Here is a 19,576-nt window from a genome sequence, read left to right on the forward strand (position 1 = left end):
TAGGCAAATTAAAATAAGAAGTCACTCAGTGCAGAACAGTGTGGTTATGGTAACTGCGTGGTTATGATTATCCAAAAAGATAGAGAGAGAGACAGACACACTATTCATTTTATTTGTTAGACTCTTCTAATAAGCATTTAAAGACAGGCCCAGGAGTGACTTCACAGTTAACTATATAGGCTACAATACAGATTTCTAAAAATGACATATAAATCATAAAAACAAATGTTCACACTAGCGCTTAGTGCCAATTTTCCTACATAAACATAAAACAACCTAAACAAGTTGTTGCCTAACCAGCAGGCAACACAAACATAAGACCCATAACAAACAAGAAACTCAAAACAAAACAAAATCATTTATTAACCAGTACAATCTAGCTAGCAGAATCAACTAAGCAAGTATAACATTTTGAAAAGGCACAAAATAGTCAAGAAAAGATGGTATAAAATGACACTGTCAAAGAGCTAATGCTTAAAATCTGACTTTTCATCAATTATATTAGAATGATATGGTAAGAAGAAAATTCAGGCTTATAAACATACCAGTTCAACTGTATTGAATTTGTTAACAATTATAGAGTGAAAAGCAATGAGTGATGTTTAATTATTTATTAGCCCTTAACTAATATTTTATGGTCACTCTGCAAACATGTTTGGACACTTTAAGTTTCACAGAACATTTGTAATTATTTCTTGACCTACCATCACTTAAAAGAAAATCACTCACTAAAGCACCAATTTAAAACCCTACTTTTGCTACTCCTCTTTTCTCAGCAATGAATGTCTAAATTACTCAAAAGTATGCAAAAACTATTACCTTATAGTTACTGGTTATGTCTTGCTGGTATGAGGAACAAATCCTAATCTCAAATGGTATTTTAGGCTGCAAAAAATAGGTGGGTTTTTTTATATATATATAAAAATAACAACTTAACCCCCCAAAAATTTCTAAGGCAAAAATTATTTTGATAACGTAGTGTAAAAAATAAAGATTATTTAGCATTTGATAGTGTTCACTAAAAACAACATTCAATTAAACTTAAGAAAACTGAGTATGCTTACTTATAATTGGTTTGTCAGTATACTATTCCCAGAGTATTTTTGTCTGTTTTTATTGTTATACATATAAACACAAACATTTAATACTTAATCTCAGTATTCAAACTAGTTTTTTTGTTTGTTTTTTCTTTAAACCCATATTTCTAGGACTTCAACTGTGCTTCTTTGGACAAATACTTATTCAAACAACAAAGAATTTAAAATTTTTAAGACTATTTAATACCTACTAAAAATCTTTGGTGCATTTAAGTCAAAACAGATTAGGTTAATAAATTTCTGCACTTGATAAATTATTCAATTTACAGACTAAGTGCTAATTGCTATCTGCTAAAAAATTAACTTAAAACAATAAATTATGTTTATAAAATAACAATTCTCAATAAGGCTAAACTTAAGTCAAAATTTTAAGGATAGTTATAAAATAAAATGGATTACAGGGTTATAGAAAGGTAAACTGAAAAGAGTAGGCTTCATTTTATGCTTTTTGTGCTCAATGCAAAAGCTTACATACATTCAGTTTGCCCAAATCCATGAGGTTTTCCCAATTTCAAAATTTCTTATATTTCTGGAAATTCAAGGCAGCAGATTAGTTTTCTTTTTGTTGTTTTTTCATAAGAATTAAACTCTCTACCAGACAGGGTTACAGTTAAGTGAGGGAATGTAATCCCTGGCACATAGTAAGCCACCATTAATGCCACCTTTCTTCTTTTCTATTGGTAACTCTGCAACTTACTGATCACATGAATTTAAATGAGTCCTTTCATCTTAACCTCCGATTCTTTCTCTACAAAATGGGAATACAACATGTCCTTTCTATTTCAGAGCTGGTTATGAGGTTCAAATGAGATAATAAGTGAAAGCATTTTAGAAAACAGTAAACCACTATTCAAGTTTAAGTTATCTTCAATAATAACTAAATACAATTATACAATTGTATTTCACTTTACATAAGAGATGTTTCTCAGAAAAGTTCTATGTAAACCAATCCCTACAATTATACCATATATTTAAAACATTAGAACATTATTAAAAGAACCCTAAAGTAAATACCTTCAAACAGCAAAGTATTCTTTTCAATGTGAAAATGCAATATCCTCTCTTTTTTGGCCACCAAATATACAATACACCATATACATACACATATATATATATATACCATTTGCCTTTTTGTGAGTCCAAATTTTTCTATATTAGCTTATATATAAGGCAAAGTATATTTTTAGGTATGATTTATTTTTTATTACAGTTAAGATTTTTAGTTAAAATCTTGTCAGTCTTTATAATAAAAATCATAAAGATGTATTTTTAACAGTCAATCTGAAAGACTAGACTAACAGTACCTTATAGTCAAGCTCAATTATGTAAGTACCCCAGGTATAACATTTCCACATAAAGTAAATGAGAATGCTTTAGAAAGAAAAGATAATATAGTAATTATGTCTACTGGTCCTAAGATAATTATAACTAAACCTTAATAAATGAGGCAAAACTCATGTTGGTTTTATTATTTATATGAACTACTTTGGTTAAATGCTTCAATTCTCAACATTTTTTTTTGTTTTTATTATCACTAACATGGCAAATTTTCCTATAAAGTACCTTCATTTCTTAAGTGCTTCATCAGTTTCTTCCGCTACTAACTGGTTAAATTTTATTCACTAAAAGTTCATTATTTTATTTGTGATTTTCTTATTCACAAGGGCCAGGCCAGACTTTACAGTTTACACACAAAAAAGTGCTTAAAGCAATTGGGAGTGTAAACAAAATTAAAATGGAAAACTTTGAGAACTGCTATTTTCCAGTAGTTTACAGATAAATGGTAAATCAATAATAAATCAACCCTGTCCAGTCTAATCCTCAAGCAATCCTACTAGGAAACATTATCCTAGTATAAGTTTAAATTGACTTGAAAATATGGAAAGTGCATATCTTTAAAGGTATTCTATAATTTCAATGTTTTTCCTCAAATTCAATCAGTGAGCTTTCACTGTTAACTGCTATTTCTTTTCTCCAAGTCCTCAACTTGTGTCTCATAAAAAAATAAGAATCAAGGATAATTATAAACATTCCGCTAATTATGAAAGCAAAAATAAAGATCTGGATTGTATGTGAATCTGTAAACAAGTAGTAGCTTCATTCAATTAAAGTAAAGTAGGTGCAAATTTTAGAATTTGTTTGGCATCTTTTCTAATGATTATACATGAAGTAAGCAGGTTCTTTATCCCACTTTTAATCTGTCAAAGTAAATGAAACTCAAAAGTAGTGCATTCAATTGTATCACTAAGTAGTCATAACTGCTCCTTCATTAATGAGAGGAAGATATATGCTATGACATATTGTTAATGTTCCTGAAATAAATGACAAAAAAAGTTCAAAAGGTTAACTTACCTTGGAGATATCTAGTTAAGGCTGTCATATTTTTCATCTAACACATTTTTAACTTGTATAATTTAATGCGTAGATCAATGTTTGCATTTATTATTCATAATAACTCAAGTAAAGGCAAAACCTGAATATCTGGATTATGATTTCAATCCAACATTTCTTTTAACACGCTAATCTTATATAAATTAGCTTCTGGCTTTGAGTATGTCAAAAGTCTGAAGGATTATTATACCTGAAGTTATGAATAGATGGCAAGACATCACAAATATACCCAAGACTTTCTTATATATTCAAATTCTTAATTTCAATTAAAAATGTAGATAAGTTAGGATAAGAAATTATCAGTATACTTCTACATTCTTTCTTAAGAGCTACATAGTTCTTAAACTTGTTTGTAAAATGGGGAAAGAAGAAAAGATATAAGGCTAAAGAATAAAACTTTCCACTGATGATTAAAAAAAAAATCCCCATAATGTCAGTAGCTAATTCTGAAAAGTTCAAGAACCCACTAAAAATTAGCACTAACCATTAAAAAAATCACAAAAATGTTTACTTCAAATATTATGCCAAATTATGTCCAAATATTCATGTATTCAGTCAACAGAGACACACTGTTTTCTTGATCTGAAACTGTTCTGAGGACTTGAGAAACTACAAAAAATGAAAAAATAGCAGCCCTACTAGCTTAAAAGCCACCAGGTTTTAGCTACCATTTAGCACATAACCATCATAAAGTCTGTGGAATGTTTACTCATGAATGATGCTCATTAGTAGAAATATTCTGAACAGCAGTAGTGTTATCAAGGCCTAGTAATGTTCCAAGGTAAGACTGTTCTCTAGGATCTAGCATTTGTTCAGGTCGGACTGGATGAACTATATTTGCAGGTTGAGGAGTAAGAGTATATTTTTCCAGGAAAGCTAAATCAGCTGCACGTGGATAATCAGTTGACTGTGGCTGTGGTGACAGAATCTCATGAGAAGATGGTGGGAGTGTGGTAGTATGATGCACCAGGTCACTGGGAGTATCAGGCATCTGAACTGGAACCAATGTTACTGGAACACACACTTCAGCAGATACATTCTGTAACATAGTCTTGGCTTCTGGTTGATAAACTTTGGGCTGGTCCATATATTGTTTTGTTTCTGTTTGAAAGATTTTATCATCAGATGAGTACTCTACCGGCAAGGACACAAGTTTTTCCTCAGAAGTACTGAGAGGATCATCAGGAGATTTTATCCCATGAACGTGGTCAATATGGTATTTCAGTTTGTCTTTCCGCTTAAATGTTGCATTACAATGCTGACAGTTGAAAGGTCGGGCATCAGAATGAATAACCAGGTGTTTTGTTAAGGTTTTTTTAATTCTAAAAGATTGATTGCAAATTTGACACTTGTATGGTTTTTCACCTGTATGAAAAAAAAATAAAATTAATTGTAAAGTGTACCTAATTGATAAAATGATAATTTAAATTGCAAGGTTTCCATCTGCATACTTTTAAGACCTTAATAAGAACAATCATATTAAATTAAATGCTATCACAAAAAGGGATAGCATAGTAAAGTGATGAAAACAATCAGTTAAATATCAGAAAGATATGGGCTTGAGTTGTGGCTACACAACTTACTAGCCAAACCTTAAGCAAGCTAACAACTTCTACTAAGCCTAGTTTTCTCACCTGTAACATGAAATAATGATAGCACCTAAATGGAAAACTGAAATAACACTGCTCAGCACTAATTATCATTTCTCACTTTATTCCCACTATAGCCTCCAAAAGTTTTGTTAAACTTATTTTCTTCTATCCAAGGAAGATAAAAATCATAACAGAAACTCTGATCAACCTTTTTCTTTGGATCAGAATGAGAAGTAGTCATAATCATCTCTAGCCCAAGGTCTAACTAAATAAGAAAAGTTGATGGGAAAGAATTAGAAGGCTAAATCAGTTTTCAATTCCTGAGTCAAGGATCTCACACTACAGATTAATTTGCTTTTTTACATAAGGCATTCAAAATTCCTAGGTTAGCCAATGTGATAGGCAGAATAACAGTCCCTCAAAGAGGTACACATTCTAATCCACAGAAGCTGTGAATACATTATATCACACAGTAAATGAAACTTTGCAGATATGATCAAGTTTAGGATCTAAAATGGACAGATTTATTGGATTATGGAGGTGAGTCCAATATAACTGAAAGAGTCTTAAGAACTGTCTGCTAACTGAAGAATAATGGGTGAGAAACATGTGACAAGAGAACTCAGCCCCAAATTACTGGCTTTGAAAATGGAAGAAGGGAACCCGGCAGGACCCAGGACACTAAAAGTTGTAAAAGGCTCTTAGCTTGCCACCACCAAGAAAATTAGAACTTTAATCCTAGCCCTCTAACTCCAAGAATTCTATTTTGCCAAGAACCTCAGGAATTGATAAATACATTTTTCCTAAGAGGCCTCAGAAAAAAATACGACCCTACCAACACCTATATCTTAGCCCAATGAACTATAAGTTCATAAATATTCATAAATACATATTGTTTAGGCTGCTAAATTTGTGGTAATTTATTACACCATCAATAGAAAATAAATACAGGCATGCTAATATTGCAATATACAAAGGCAAATGAGATTACATATCTATTATTTCAAATGAGATTACATATCTACTGTTACACAGGAGATATACATACATATATATATATATAGAGAGAGAGAAGTAGTTGGATACAATACCTTTATTTTGTTTATTTATTTTTATGTGGTGCTGAGGATCGAACCCAGGGCCTTGCATGCATTCTACCGCTGAGCCACAATCCCAGCCCTTATACGAGTTTTTTAGCCTTATCTCCTTCAGCTCTCCATTTAAAACATAATCTATTCTTGTAGAAAATTAAAGAGAGAACTATCTTGGAGCTGAGAAACTATTTCAAATGATTACTTCTTAGGTATTATTGTTTAATATTTTGCAGCCCATTACAACACTGACAAACCACTGACAAAATTTATACAGATGGGGATGCTGGGAACCTGCTACCATTAGATTTCTACTTGGTTCTAGACTAACAGCATTACCAATGTTACTAGAACGAAAGTGAGACATGAAGTGATACACTATATAAAGAAGTAACATTTCTGAAAAGAAAGTACTTTTTAACTATATATAGGATGCGCTGTCTCTAACATTTGATTTTACAGTTGAATGCCTAGAATTAGAGACAATGACAAAATTCATAGTGCTTTGAGAGCGAGAAAGAAAAAAAAAAAAGCTTATACTGTTAAGATGTAACAATTAAAGTTCTTTCTATAAATCCCTGACATCAATATATGACATGCAAGAAGCATTCTACAATTGTCCTTGAAAATAAAAACACTAATACAGCAGCATAACACACACCACCAAAAAGCACAGATTTGATTTTTAAAGATAAAAATGTGAGTTTTAAGTGTTTTCCTTTGGGCTGGGGATGTGGCTCAAGCAGTAGCGCGCTCGCCTCTCATGCGTGCGGCCCGGATTCGATCCTCAGCACCACATACAAACAAAGATGTTGTATCTGCCGAAAACTAAAAAATAAATATTAAAAAAAATTCTCTCTCTCTTTTCTTTTTTTTAAGAGAGAGTGAGGGGGGGGGGAGAGAGAGAGAGAGAGAGAGAGAGAGAGAGAATTTTTAATATTTATTTTTTAGTTCTCGGCGGACACAACATCTTTGTTGGTATGTGGTGCTGAGGATCGAACCCGGGCTGCACGCATGCCAGGCGAGCGCGCTACCGCTTGAGCCACATCCCCAGCCCCGTCTCTCTCTCTCTTTAAAAAAAAAAAAAGTGTTTTCCTTTGGCATATTACTAGGCATAATGGCCTCTATGAGTGTCTTCATGAAAATGCTTTTATAAATACAAAGATTTTCTTCCTTCCTTCCTTCTTTTCTTTAACTTAAAGAGCCAATTAGTTCTAGTGTACAACAATACTTTTAGAAAACTGGAACCTGATAGGCATATCCTTTGAGATATCTATTATCATTTTAAACAGAAGCCATTTTCAATAGAAAAATAAATAAATTTGGGCTTATAAAAAGACAAATTCCAGAAAGGAAATGTTGACGTTATGGAATGTATGAAATATATCTGGGTTGTATGAAGATACACAAGTAGCAAAAGCCAAAAAGTAAGTACATGAACTTGATGAAAGGAGAAATATAGAATAAAAAAATATTTTTATAGTGAGATTTTTCTAGACTAAAATTATCTATTTAACAGCAATTAAACCAAGTTTTATGCATCTGAGGAACATAAATGAGAGACATAAGCAACCAAAGAAAGGTACTTTTCAGGATCTATAGAAAGAAATCTATTCACACCAGAAAAAATAAAACAATACTCAAATAAATGCCAACTACTTCTCAGTTATAATTCCAACAACCTATGAGCCTTTAGAATTTAAAAATGCCACCCACAGGATCAACTATCTTTAGATTAAAATTTAGTACTTAAAATGTAATGAGGAGCATTTATTTCAGACTTGATAGTTTATATCATATCATGTTTCTTGCTGGAGTGAGGGGAAAGATAAAAGCTCAAAAAACAAAACAAATCAAAACATAGCACAAAAAGCCTACTCTTTAAAGGTACCTCATGAAGCACAACCAAGTCAGCCAGAACCCATGGGCCCAAGGTTCTAGAGACACAGGAAGTATGGAGGTGCTTTCTTCTCTCTTCAGTGCGCTTTCAGATTCAGTTTATGGGAAAATGAGGCCAAATTGCAGCCTAGGGCTTGAGGAAATCTTACTGGAATAAGAAGACAAAAGTTGGAGCTTTGGACTATCAAGGACTTGAGGGGTCAGAAGCCTGGGCGGGGCAGGGAGGAGGAAGAAGAATAGAAAAATGAACCAAAATATCTGCCAATTCCTAAGATGAACATTTCCTGAGTGAGACAGCTGGAGACCAGGGGCTGAGGGGCTAAAGGACTGAGTTTCTTCAGCAGTCCCAAGGGGTGCTGAGGAGAGAGATTAGAATTCAGGACTCTTCAAAGTGAGAAAAGATACCATTCCTTCAGTAAAGACCCCAAAATATGATGAACTAGAAGACAGACCAGAAATAAAAAAAGAAATAAAGCAAGGTCATTTCATGCTCCATCTGCTGGTGAGAAGAATATTAAATCTGTGAAAAAACACATCTTCAAGAGCGTCTATAATTTTTAATTACAAAATCCAACGTTCAATACAAAATTACCAGGAATGCCAGAAACAGGAACAGGTGATCAAATAGCAAGAGAAGAAAACATGGTGACAGATTTACCAAAAATTTCAAAGAGCTATATTTATAAGGCTAAGACATCAAAATCAATATGGTTAATATGTTCATGAAGATACAAAAAAGAAAATTTCACCAAGGAATTGGAATGTGTAGAAAAGAAAGTTAGAAAAATTAAACAATTGAAGATAACAATTTGATAGGTAGATTTAACAGCAAATTGGATGCCATAGAAGAAATGATTACTACCATGAAAGCTGTATCAATAGAAAATATCCAGATAAATGTATAAAGAGATATAGGATAAAAAAAAACAAAAAAAATAGCATGACAATGATATATGACAAAGTGAAATGGTCTAACATATGAATACTTGAATTCCCAGAGTATATAATAAAGCTATATTTAAAGAGAATGTGACTGAGAACCTTCCTAAAAAAAAAGAGACATCAAGTTGTAGATGCAGTAAGTTCCACAAGCTTCACAAAATATAAGCAACAAACTACAACAAAAAACACATGAAGTCATACTACAGTTGTTATGGTTTAGACACAAGGTTTTCCCAAAAAGCTCACGTGTGAGACAAAGCAATAAAGTACAAGAATTGGGTTATGAGAGCCTTAACCTAATCAGTACATTTATCCACATGAATGGCAGGGAGGGTATGGCTGAAGGAGGTAAGTCACTGGAAGCATGCCTTTGGGTATATATTTTGACCCTGGTGAACAGAGTTCCCTCTGCTTCCTTGTTGCCATGTTCTGAGCTGCCTTCCACTGCCCTATTCTTCCACCATAATGTTCTGCCTCATCTCAGGCCCAATGCTATAGCGTTGGTCATCTATGGACTGAGAAATTTAAAAGTATGAGTCAAATAAACTGTGCTTCCTCTAATTGTTCTCATCAGGTCTTTTGGTTACATCAACAAAAGAAGCTGACTAATACAAGAGCAAAACTATTGAAAACCAAAGATAAAGAAGAATCTGTAAAAGCAAAACCAACTGGGAAACATTTCTTTCAAGTGATCAACAATAAAAATAACAGTAAAAATTTCAAAAAAGTCAAAGAAGCTTGAAGAAGAGAGATGACATATTTAAAGTGCTATAAGAAAATAAATGCTAATGTCACTTTATAGCCAGAAAAACTATCCTCCTTAAGGTAAAAATAAAAACATTTTAGTTAAATAAAAGCTAAGAGAATATGGTGTTTCTCATGCAGAAGGAAAATAATTATAGATGCACAAAGATAATGCAAGAAGGAATGGACAGTAAAGGAAAAATATATGATCAAATATAAAGAGAAAAAAATCAGAATAAATATTAGAAAATATTTTATGGCATTATAGTGAAAATATGAAATACAAAACTTGAAGAATGCAATGAATCAATTCATTATGTAGAGCTTTAAAAGACAGAGTTAAAAATATATTACCAATGGGAATGAAAAACGGTTATAACCAAAGATCCTATAATTATTAAAAAGATAAATAAAATACCCTGAATCCTTCCAAAAGATTTGGTATTTTAGATTATACAAATATCTTAAAGTCAAAAGAGACACTGAGTATCTGACAGCTCTATAACTATTAAGGAATCTTTAATTAGACTGGGGACATAGCTCAGTGGTAAAGTGTTTGACACAGAGGACCTTGGATTTGATCCCCAACATTGTAAAAAATTAAAACCTTTCTCTAAATAAAATAAATAAACTCAGAGGGATTTACCAGTGAATTCTTCCAAATATTGAGAGTATAATGCCAATTTTACACAAACTCCTCTACGTACTTCAAAAAGATGTATTACTTCCCATGTCATTTTTTTGACCAGTCTCATTATTACAAAGCCTGACAGGGACATTACAAGGAAAAAAAATATAGGTAGTATGTCTCATGAACATAGAGAAAAAGGGAGAAAGAAAAAAAGAAAAGAAAAAAAAAAGAAAGGAGGAGAGAGATAAAAGCAAATAAACAAACTGAATTCAGCTATACAGGGTAATACATCAGGAACAGGATGTTATATCTTGAATACAACATGATGGAGGAACAGGGTAATATATCATTAACAGAGTAATAGAACGTGAATCAATCTGTGTTTATTCCAGAAACGTAAGGTTTGACATACAAAACTAAACATAACTTATCACATTACTAAACTTTAAAAGTCTATACAGATAGTTCAATAGAACATAATAGAATTGACAAACCACACATGTGATCACTTAATTTAAAACAAATGTATCAACAACTTGCAGTGAGAATAGTCTTTCAGTAAACAGTGGTAGCACATCTAGATAACTATATGTCAAAATGGGAATATTCATCCCTCCTTAATAACAACAAAAATTCAAGATGCGTAGATCTAAACATGAAGGTTACAATAAAGCTTCTAAAAAAAGTGACATCCAAAGTTTCAAATGCCTGGGGTCAGTTTGTCTTCATTATCTGAAGTTAAAGAAGTTTGTTTCTTTAAAGCTTTCAAACCAGCAGACTACTGCAGGAGCAGAGATCCACCCCAGACCTCCCACACCAGCCAGCAGGGGACCCAGGCTCTCAGTAGGCCTGGTCCACCCCTCCTGCAGCCACATCCGCCACAGGATTGTCCCTCCCAAACAGCAGACTACCAAGGGAGGTCAAGCCCAGAGGCCCAGATCCACCCACACCAGCTTGCACAGGACCCAGATCCAGGATGCAGTAGCATTCAATGAGGGACACCAACAGGGTCTGGAAGCTCAACATCAAGTGAGGTACAGACAATCTGCATGGGTACTATAAGAATATACGAAAGAAAGTGTAATATCTCAGATCCACACTGCAAGAAAGGAAGACACATAGACAACATGAAAAAACAGGGAAGGAAAGTGCCCCAAACAAACCAGGACACTATAATAAACAGAACCTGCAGACAGGAAAGTTGATGAAATGTCAGAGAAGGAGTTCAGAAGGTTCATAATTAAAATGATCTGTGAACTAAAGAATGACCTAAATGAGCAAATATAGGCAAAAATTGATTACTCAAACAATGAATAAGAGAGCAAATACAGGTAGCAAAAGATTACTTCCAAAGAGAAAGACTCTGAAAGAAAACCAGTCAGAAATCCTTAAAATGAAGGACACAATAAATCAAATAAAAAAACTCAATAGAAAGCATAACCAACAGACTACATCACTTGGAAAAAAGAACGTCAGATAATGAAGACAAAGTATATAACTTGGAAAATAAAGTTGATCACACAGTGAAGATAATTAGAAACCATGAACAGAATATCTAAGAATTATGGGATAGCATCAAAAAACCAAAACTCAGAGTTACTGGGATAGAGGAAGGCACAGAGTTTCAAATCAAAGGAACGCACAATCTCTTCAATGAGATAATATCAGAAAATTTCCCAAGCATGAAGAATGAACTGGAAAACCAAATACAAGAGGCTTACAGGACACCAAATGTACAAAATTAAAACAGATCTACACCAAGGCACATTATAATGAAAATGCCTAGCATACAGAATAAGGATAGAATCTTAAAAGCTATAAGAGAGAGGAATCAGATCACATATAGGGGGAGACCAATTCATATCTCAGCAGATTTTTCAACCCAGACCCTCAAAGCCAGAGGATCATGGAACAACATATACCAAGCTCTGAAAGAAAATGAATGCCAACCAAGAATCTTATATCCAGCAAAACTAAGCTTTGGATTTGATGATGAAATAAAAACCTTCTGTGATAAACAAAAGTTAAAAGAATTTACAACTAGAAAGCCTGTACTCTAGAACATCCTCAGCAAAATATTCCAAGAAGAGGAAATGAAAAACAATGATGAAAATCAGCAGAGGGAAGGATTACACTAAAGGAAAATCTAATCACAAGAGAAACCTACTAAAGTTAAATGACAAAAACAAATAAAAATGGCTGGGAATACAAATCATGTCTCAATAATAACCCTGAATGTTAATGGCCTAAACTCACCAATCAAAAGACATAGACGAGCAGATTGGATTTTAAAAAAAAACAAACAATATGCTAGCTCCAAGAGATTCATCTCATAGAAAAAGACATCCACAGACTGAAGGTGAAGGGCTGGGAAAAACCATACAACTCACATGGACTGCAGAAGCAAGCAGGGATTTCCATCCTCATATCAAATAAAGTAGACTTCAAACTAAAGTCAATCAAAAAGGATAAAGAAGGACACTACATACTGCTCAAGGGAACCATACACCAACAAGACTTAACAATTATAAATATATATGCCCCAAACAATGGAGCATCTACATTCATCAAACAAATTCTTCTCAAGTTCAAGAGTCAAATAGACCACAACACAATAATTTTGGTGACTTTAAAACACCTCTTTCATCATTAGATAAATCTTCCAAACAAAAGCTGAACAAAGAAACTACAGAACTCAATAATACAACCAAAAACTTAGATTTAACTGACATATATAAAATATTTCATTCTTCAAACGAGTGAATACACTTTCTTCTCAGCAGCACATGGATCCTTCTCTAAAATAGATCACATACTATGCCACAAAGCAACTCTTAGCAAATATAAAAAAGTAGAGATACTATCCTGCATTCTATCAGATCATAATGGAATGAAATTAGAAATCAATGATAAAATAAGAAATAAAAGCCACTCCAACACCTGGAGACTAAATAATATGCTACTGAATGAACAATGGGTTGCAGAAGACATCAAGGAGGAGATTAAAAAAAATTTTAGAGATGAATGACAATACAGGTACAACATATCGAAATCTCTAGGACATGATGAAAGCAGTTCTAAGAGAAAAGTTCATTGCATGAAGTTCATTCCTCTTTTTAAAAGAAGAAAAAGTCAATGAATAAATGACTTAACATTACATCTCAAAGCCCTAAGAAAAAAAGAACAAATCAACACCAAAAGCAGCAAAAGACAGGAAATAATTAAAATCAGAGTTGAAATCAATGAAATTGAAACAAAAGAAATGATTGAAAAAAATTGACAGAACAAAAAGTTGGTTCTTTGAAAAAATAAATAAAATTGATAGACCCTCAGCCATGCTAACAAAGAGAAGGAGAAAACTGAATCACTAACATACGTGATGAAAAAGAAAATATCGCAACAGACAATACAGAAATACAGAAGATAATTAGAAATTATTTTGAAAACTTGTACTCCAATAAAATAAAAAATATCGAAGGCATCTACAAATTTCTAGAGTCATATAATTTGCCTAAGTTGAATCAGGATAATCAATTTCAAGTGACAAAATAGCAGATACCATCAAAAGTCTAAAAAACCAAGAAAAACCCAGGGCTGAATGGATACACAGCCGAGTTCTACAAGATCTTTAAAGAAGAACTAATACCAATACTCTTCAATTTATTTCAGGAAATAGAAAAAGAGAGAGCACTTCCAAACTCATTCTATGAGGCAAATATCACCCTGATTCCAAAACCAGGCAAAGACACATCAAAGAAAAAAAACTTCAGATCAATATCTCTAATGTAAAAATTCTCAATAAAATTCTGGCAAATCGAATATAAAAACAAATCAAAAAGATCATGCACCACAATTAAGTGAATTCATCCCAGGGATGCAAGGTTGGTTCAACATATGGAAATCAATAAATTTAATTCATCACATCAATAGACTTAAAGAAAAGACTTATATGATCATCTCAATAGATGCAGAAAAAGCATTTGATTAAATACAGTACCCCTTTATGTTCAAAACACTAGAAAAATTAGGGATAACAGGAACATATCTCAACATCATAAAGGTTATCTTTGCTAAACCCCAGGCCAATATCATTTGAAATGGAGAAAAATTGAAGGCATTCCCTCTAAAAACTGGAACGACACAGGGATGCCCTCTTTTACCATACTTCTATTTAATATAATTCTTGAAACACTGGCCAAGAGCAATTAGGTGAAAGAAATTAAAGAGATATCACATAGGAAAAGTATTCAAATTGGCACTATTTGCTGATGATATGATTCTATAACTAGAAGACCCTAAAAGTTCCACCAGAAAACTTCTAGAACTAGTAAATGAATTCAGCAAAGTAGCAGGATATAAAATCAAAACCCATAAATCAAAGGCATTTCTGTATATCAGTGATAAATCCTCAGAAATGGAATTGTAGAAAACTACCCAATTTACAATAGCCTCAAAAAGAATAAAATACTTGGGAATCAACTTAATGAAAGAGATGAAAGATCTATACAATGAAAACTATAGAACCCTAAAGAAAGAAGTCAAAGAAGAACTTAGAAGATGGAAAGATCTACCTTGCTCTTGGATAGGCAAAATTAAAATTATCAAAATGACCATACTTCAAAAAGCAATATACAGATTTAATGCAATTCCGATCGAAATCCCAATGACATTCCTCATAGAAATAAAAAAAGCAATCATGAATTCATCTGGAAAAATAAGAGATCCAGAATAGCTAAAGCAATCCTTAGCAAGAAGAGTGAAGCAGGTGGCATCACTATACCAGACCTTAAATTATACTACAGAGCAATAGTAACAAAAACAACATGATATTGGCACCAAAACAGACTGGTAGACCAATGGTACAGAACATAGAGACTAACCCACAAAAGTACAATTATCTTATATTAGACAAAGTTGCCAAAAATATGCACTGGAGAAAAGGTAGCCTCTTCAACAAATGGTGCTGAGAAAACTGGAAATCCATATGCAACAAAATGAAATTAAACCCCTATCTCTTACCATGCATGAAACTCAACTCAAAATGGATCAAGGACTTAGGAATAAAACCAGAGACCCTGTGTCTAAAAGAAGAAAAAGTAGGCCCTAATCTCCATCATGTGAGCTTAGGTCCCAACTTCTTTAATAAGACTCCTGTGGCACAAGAATTAAAATCTAGAATCAATAAATGGGGTGGACTCAAACTAAAAAGTTTCTTCTCAGCAAAAGAAACAATCTGTGAGGTGAATAGAGAGCCTACATCTTGGTAGCAAATCTTTACCCTTCACACATCAGATAGAGCACTAATCTCTAGGTATATAAAGAACTCAAAAAGCTAACTACCAAAATAAAAAAAAAAAACCACAAATAACCCAATCAATAAATGGGCCAAGGACCTGAAGAGACACTTCCTCAGAAGATGATATACAATCAACCAACAAATATATGAAAAAAATGTTCATCATCACTAGCAACTAGAGAAATGCAAGTCAAAACCACTCTAAGATTTCATCTCACTCCAGTCAGAATGGTAGCTTTTATGAAAACAAACACCAATAAGTGTTGGCTAGGATTTGGGGAAAAAGGTACATTTGTACACTGCTGGTGGGACTGCAAATTGGTGCAGCCAATATGGAAAGCAGTACAGAGATTTCTTGGAAAATTAAGAATGAAACCACCATTTAACCCAGCTATCCCTCTCCTCAGTCTGTACCAAAGAACTTAAAAGCAGCATACTACAGGGACATAGCCACATCAATGTTTATAGCAGCATAATTCACAATAGCTAAACTATGGAACAAACCTAGATGCCCTTCAATAGATTAATGGATAAAAAAAAATGTGGCATATATACATGATAGAATATTACTTAGCAATAAAAGAGAATAAAATCATGGCATTTGCAGGTAAATGGTTGAGGTTAAAGAAGATAATGCTAAGTGAAGTTAGCCAATCTCCAAAAGCAAAAGCCGATGTTTTCTTTGCTATAAGGAGGCTGATTCATAGTGGGATAGGGAGAGGGAGCATGGGAGGAACGGACCAACTCTAGATACAAAGAGGGGTTGGAGGGGAAGAGAGGGTGTATGGGGTTATAAATGATGGTGGAATGTGATGATCATTATTATCAAAAGTATAAGTATAGGGCTGAGACTATGGCTCAGTGGTAGCGCTCTTGCCTTGTATGTGTGAGGCACTGGGTTCGATTCTCAGCACCACATATAAATAAATAAAACAAAGATCTATCAACAACTAAGGAAAAAATAAAAATTAAAAAAAATTTTTTAAAAAGTACATGTATAAAGACACGAGTTGGTGTGAATACATTTTGTATACAACCAGAAATATGAAAAATTGTGCTCTATATGTGTAATAAGAATTGTAATGCATTCCACTGTCATATATAATTAAAAAAAATAAATAAAATAAGTCATATTATAAAAAAGTTTCTTTAAATAGAAAAGAACATAAATATAAAAAATTTTGAAAAGATACATGATGTCTTTAAAATTCAGAACCTTTGTTCATTGAAAGATACCATTACCAGGGATGGGTTTGTAGCTCAGTGGTAGAGTGGTTGCTTGGCAGGTATGAGGCACTGGGTTCGATCCTCAGCACCAATAAAAATAAATAAAAAAAATAAGTGTCTATAGACAACTGAAAAAAAATTTTTTTTCAAAAAAAAGAAAGATACCATTACTAAAGTGAAAAGATAAGTCATAGAGTAGAACAAGATATCTACAATATATACAATCAGCAATGGGCTAATACAACTAATATAGAAAGAACTCTTACAAATGAATTTAAAAACAGATTTAAGAAAATGAGAAGAATCAATTATAATAGTGGATGCTCAAATGGCCAGCAAGCATATAAAATATGAGGAGGTTTGAGTATCACTACTCATCACAAAAATGCAAATAAAGGCTACTTTCAAATAGTACTACATATCCATCAGGTGAACTAACACAAAATATGAAACGTTGGTGAAAATGTGGAGCAACTAGAATTCTTACACTGCTGGTGGTAGTACAAATGCACACAATTGTCTTAAAAACCTGTTTAGTAATGTCTATCCTTGTTGCCAGGAATTGCCGGGTCAAGTATAATACCAGAATAATTAATTTTTTTGCATGTTTATGCAAAAATATGGACAAGACTGTTCAAAGAACTAAACAATGCTTCTTTCACAGTAGAATGGACAAAATAAAGTAGGGTATATTAATATGAGAATAAAAATAAACCTCGCATAAAAGTATCTCACAGACATACTTTTGAGTGAAAGCCAGATCTTGAAAAAAAAAATGTTCTTATCATGTAATTCCATTTATATGAGGGTCAAACAGACACAACTGATTTTTATCGATATAAGTCAACATAGTCATTATCTCTGCAAGGAGGGGACAGGGAAGATGCCTCTGGGGTCCTGGCAGTATTCTATATGTTGATCTGAGGGGTGGCTACATTGACATGTTAATTATAAAAACTCATTGATCTGTCCATTAAGATTTGTACACTTTATATGCTACACTACAGCACAAAGATCTTATAAAGACAATTTACCTTGAACTTAAAAATATGAATCAAGGCTAAAATCCAATCCCAGATTTCTATCAGTTTATGCCAATTTTAACTAATGTATTACTGTTTCAACAAGACAACTGTTGAAGTAAATATATAATCACTACTCTGAGGATTACATAAGCAAAACATGTATGGATGAGAATAAGCCACATAGGAGAATAATTTTCCAAATTCTAAATAATGATATTCAAAAGTACTGAAGCTTTTAGAATACAGACTAGAAGACCACAATATTGCTTATTCACATAAACTCCAATATAATGAGTAGACATCTTAATGAGGAAAATGATTTAACCAAGAACAAATATAGGCATATTTTACTCCTGAATAACCTCACCAAAGTATATATGAAGTACCCATTAAGTCTTACCTGAATGTGTCCGAAAATGCATTTCCAGACTTGATTTTCCTTTAAAAATTTTCTTACAAACGTCACATTGATGAAAAGTTGCTTTATATCTAAGAAAATAAAAATGTTTGCATTTTTCAATGTAATTTTTAATAATAATGAAAATAAGCTCTAATTTTATAACTGTACATATAATTATCAAATGAATAAAGCATAGAACTCTACAGAAACATGGATACTTTTAAGTATGGAGCTTGTTGCTGGTTCTTATTTCTCCAGTTATATTAAAAAATCCATAAAAAGAAGCCTTCAGATTTTCAACTATTTTAAATCACTTTTTAATATCAGCTATTTAAATATACAAGAAAAAATTAATAGGACAAAAACAGATCAATAGTGGGCTAAAGGGAAGAGCAACTGAATACAAAGGGTATAAATTCTGAGGTTATGGAAATAGTCTGTATTCTGATGGTAGTGATATATGACTTACAGAACTATTCTCTAAAAAGAGAAAATTTCACTTTATGTAAATTAAAACATTAAAGAAACAAATACTGAGGCTGATTAGAAACTGCAGCAATCTCAAAATTCACATTCATCAAAAAGTTGACAATGCTCTCATCATTTCACTTCTTAATAAATATTTGATATTTGCACTTATAAATCAAATAAATTTCAAGGAATGAAATACTTGCCCCTCATTTTTATCATAGACATAAAACTATAAATTACCCAAAAGTTAACTTAGTGAGCAGCATACTATAGTGCCTAAGAGTATTTTTGAGTTAAATAATCTCAAATGTAAAATTTAATTGTGAGGACTAAGATATTTCCAAAAGAGTATTATTTAAGTCAAAGTCTATGTCTACCCCCTCTTACTCCTTCAATTCCGTGAAAATAAGTAGGAAAAAATATGCCTTGTTCAATTCTTTAAGATCTATAAAGAAGCTATGATAAACTAGGAAAAAAAAAAAACAGCTGATTAACCTATCCCTAATTAAACAAAAAGCTCTAACTCTTCCTCAATCAAGACTCAGCCTATGTAGTAATTATGAAAAATTTTACTTTGTCACTCACTTTTGCCACACTTTCTCACCAAGGTGCACACTTTTGTAATGAACAGTGAGATGATCCCTACGACCAAAACATTTTCCACATTCTTCACACTGATGAGCCTTTTCACCTAAAAATAAAGTTCCAAATACTTTGATTATAGTATACATTTCAGTTTGTTTTCCTCCCCATAAATAAATGACCAAACA

The 19,576-nt window shown here is 32.7% G+C and overlaps 1 protein-coding gene across 1 annotated transcript in view; it reads right to left on the bottom strand.

The window, feature by feature from the left end:
* Positions 1 to 339: 339 nt before the first annotated feature.
* The window catches only part of Zbtb41 (zinc finger and BTB domain containing 41), a 42,242-nt gene continuing 23,005 nt past the window's right edge, over positions 340 to 19,576 (bottom strand). Inside the window, exons 9-11 of the mRNA XM_078022526.1 lie at positions 19,392 to 19,497; positions 18,336 to 18,424; positions 340 to 4,853 (exon numbers count right to left, since the gene is read on the bottom strand). Of these exons, the coding sequence (XP_077878652.1) occupies positions 4,198 to 4,853; positions 18,336 to 18,424; positions 19,392 to 19,497 (851 nt within the window). The 3' untranslated portion in view covers positions 340 to 4,197. The remainder of the gene's footprint in view (positions 4,854 to 18,335; positions 18,425 to 19,391; positions 19,498 to 19,576) is intronic.

This window comes from Ictidomys tridecemlineatus, chromosome 10 (assembly GCF_052094955.1).
Source record: "Ictidomys tridecemlineatus isolate mIctTri1 chromosome 10, mIctTri1.hap1, whole genome shotgun sequence".
NCBI lineage: Eukaryota > Metazoa > Chordata > Mammalia > Rodentia > Sciuridae > Ictidomys > Ictidomys tridecemlineatus.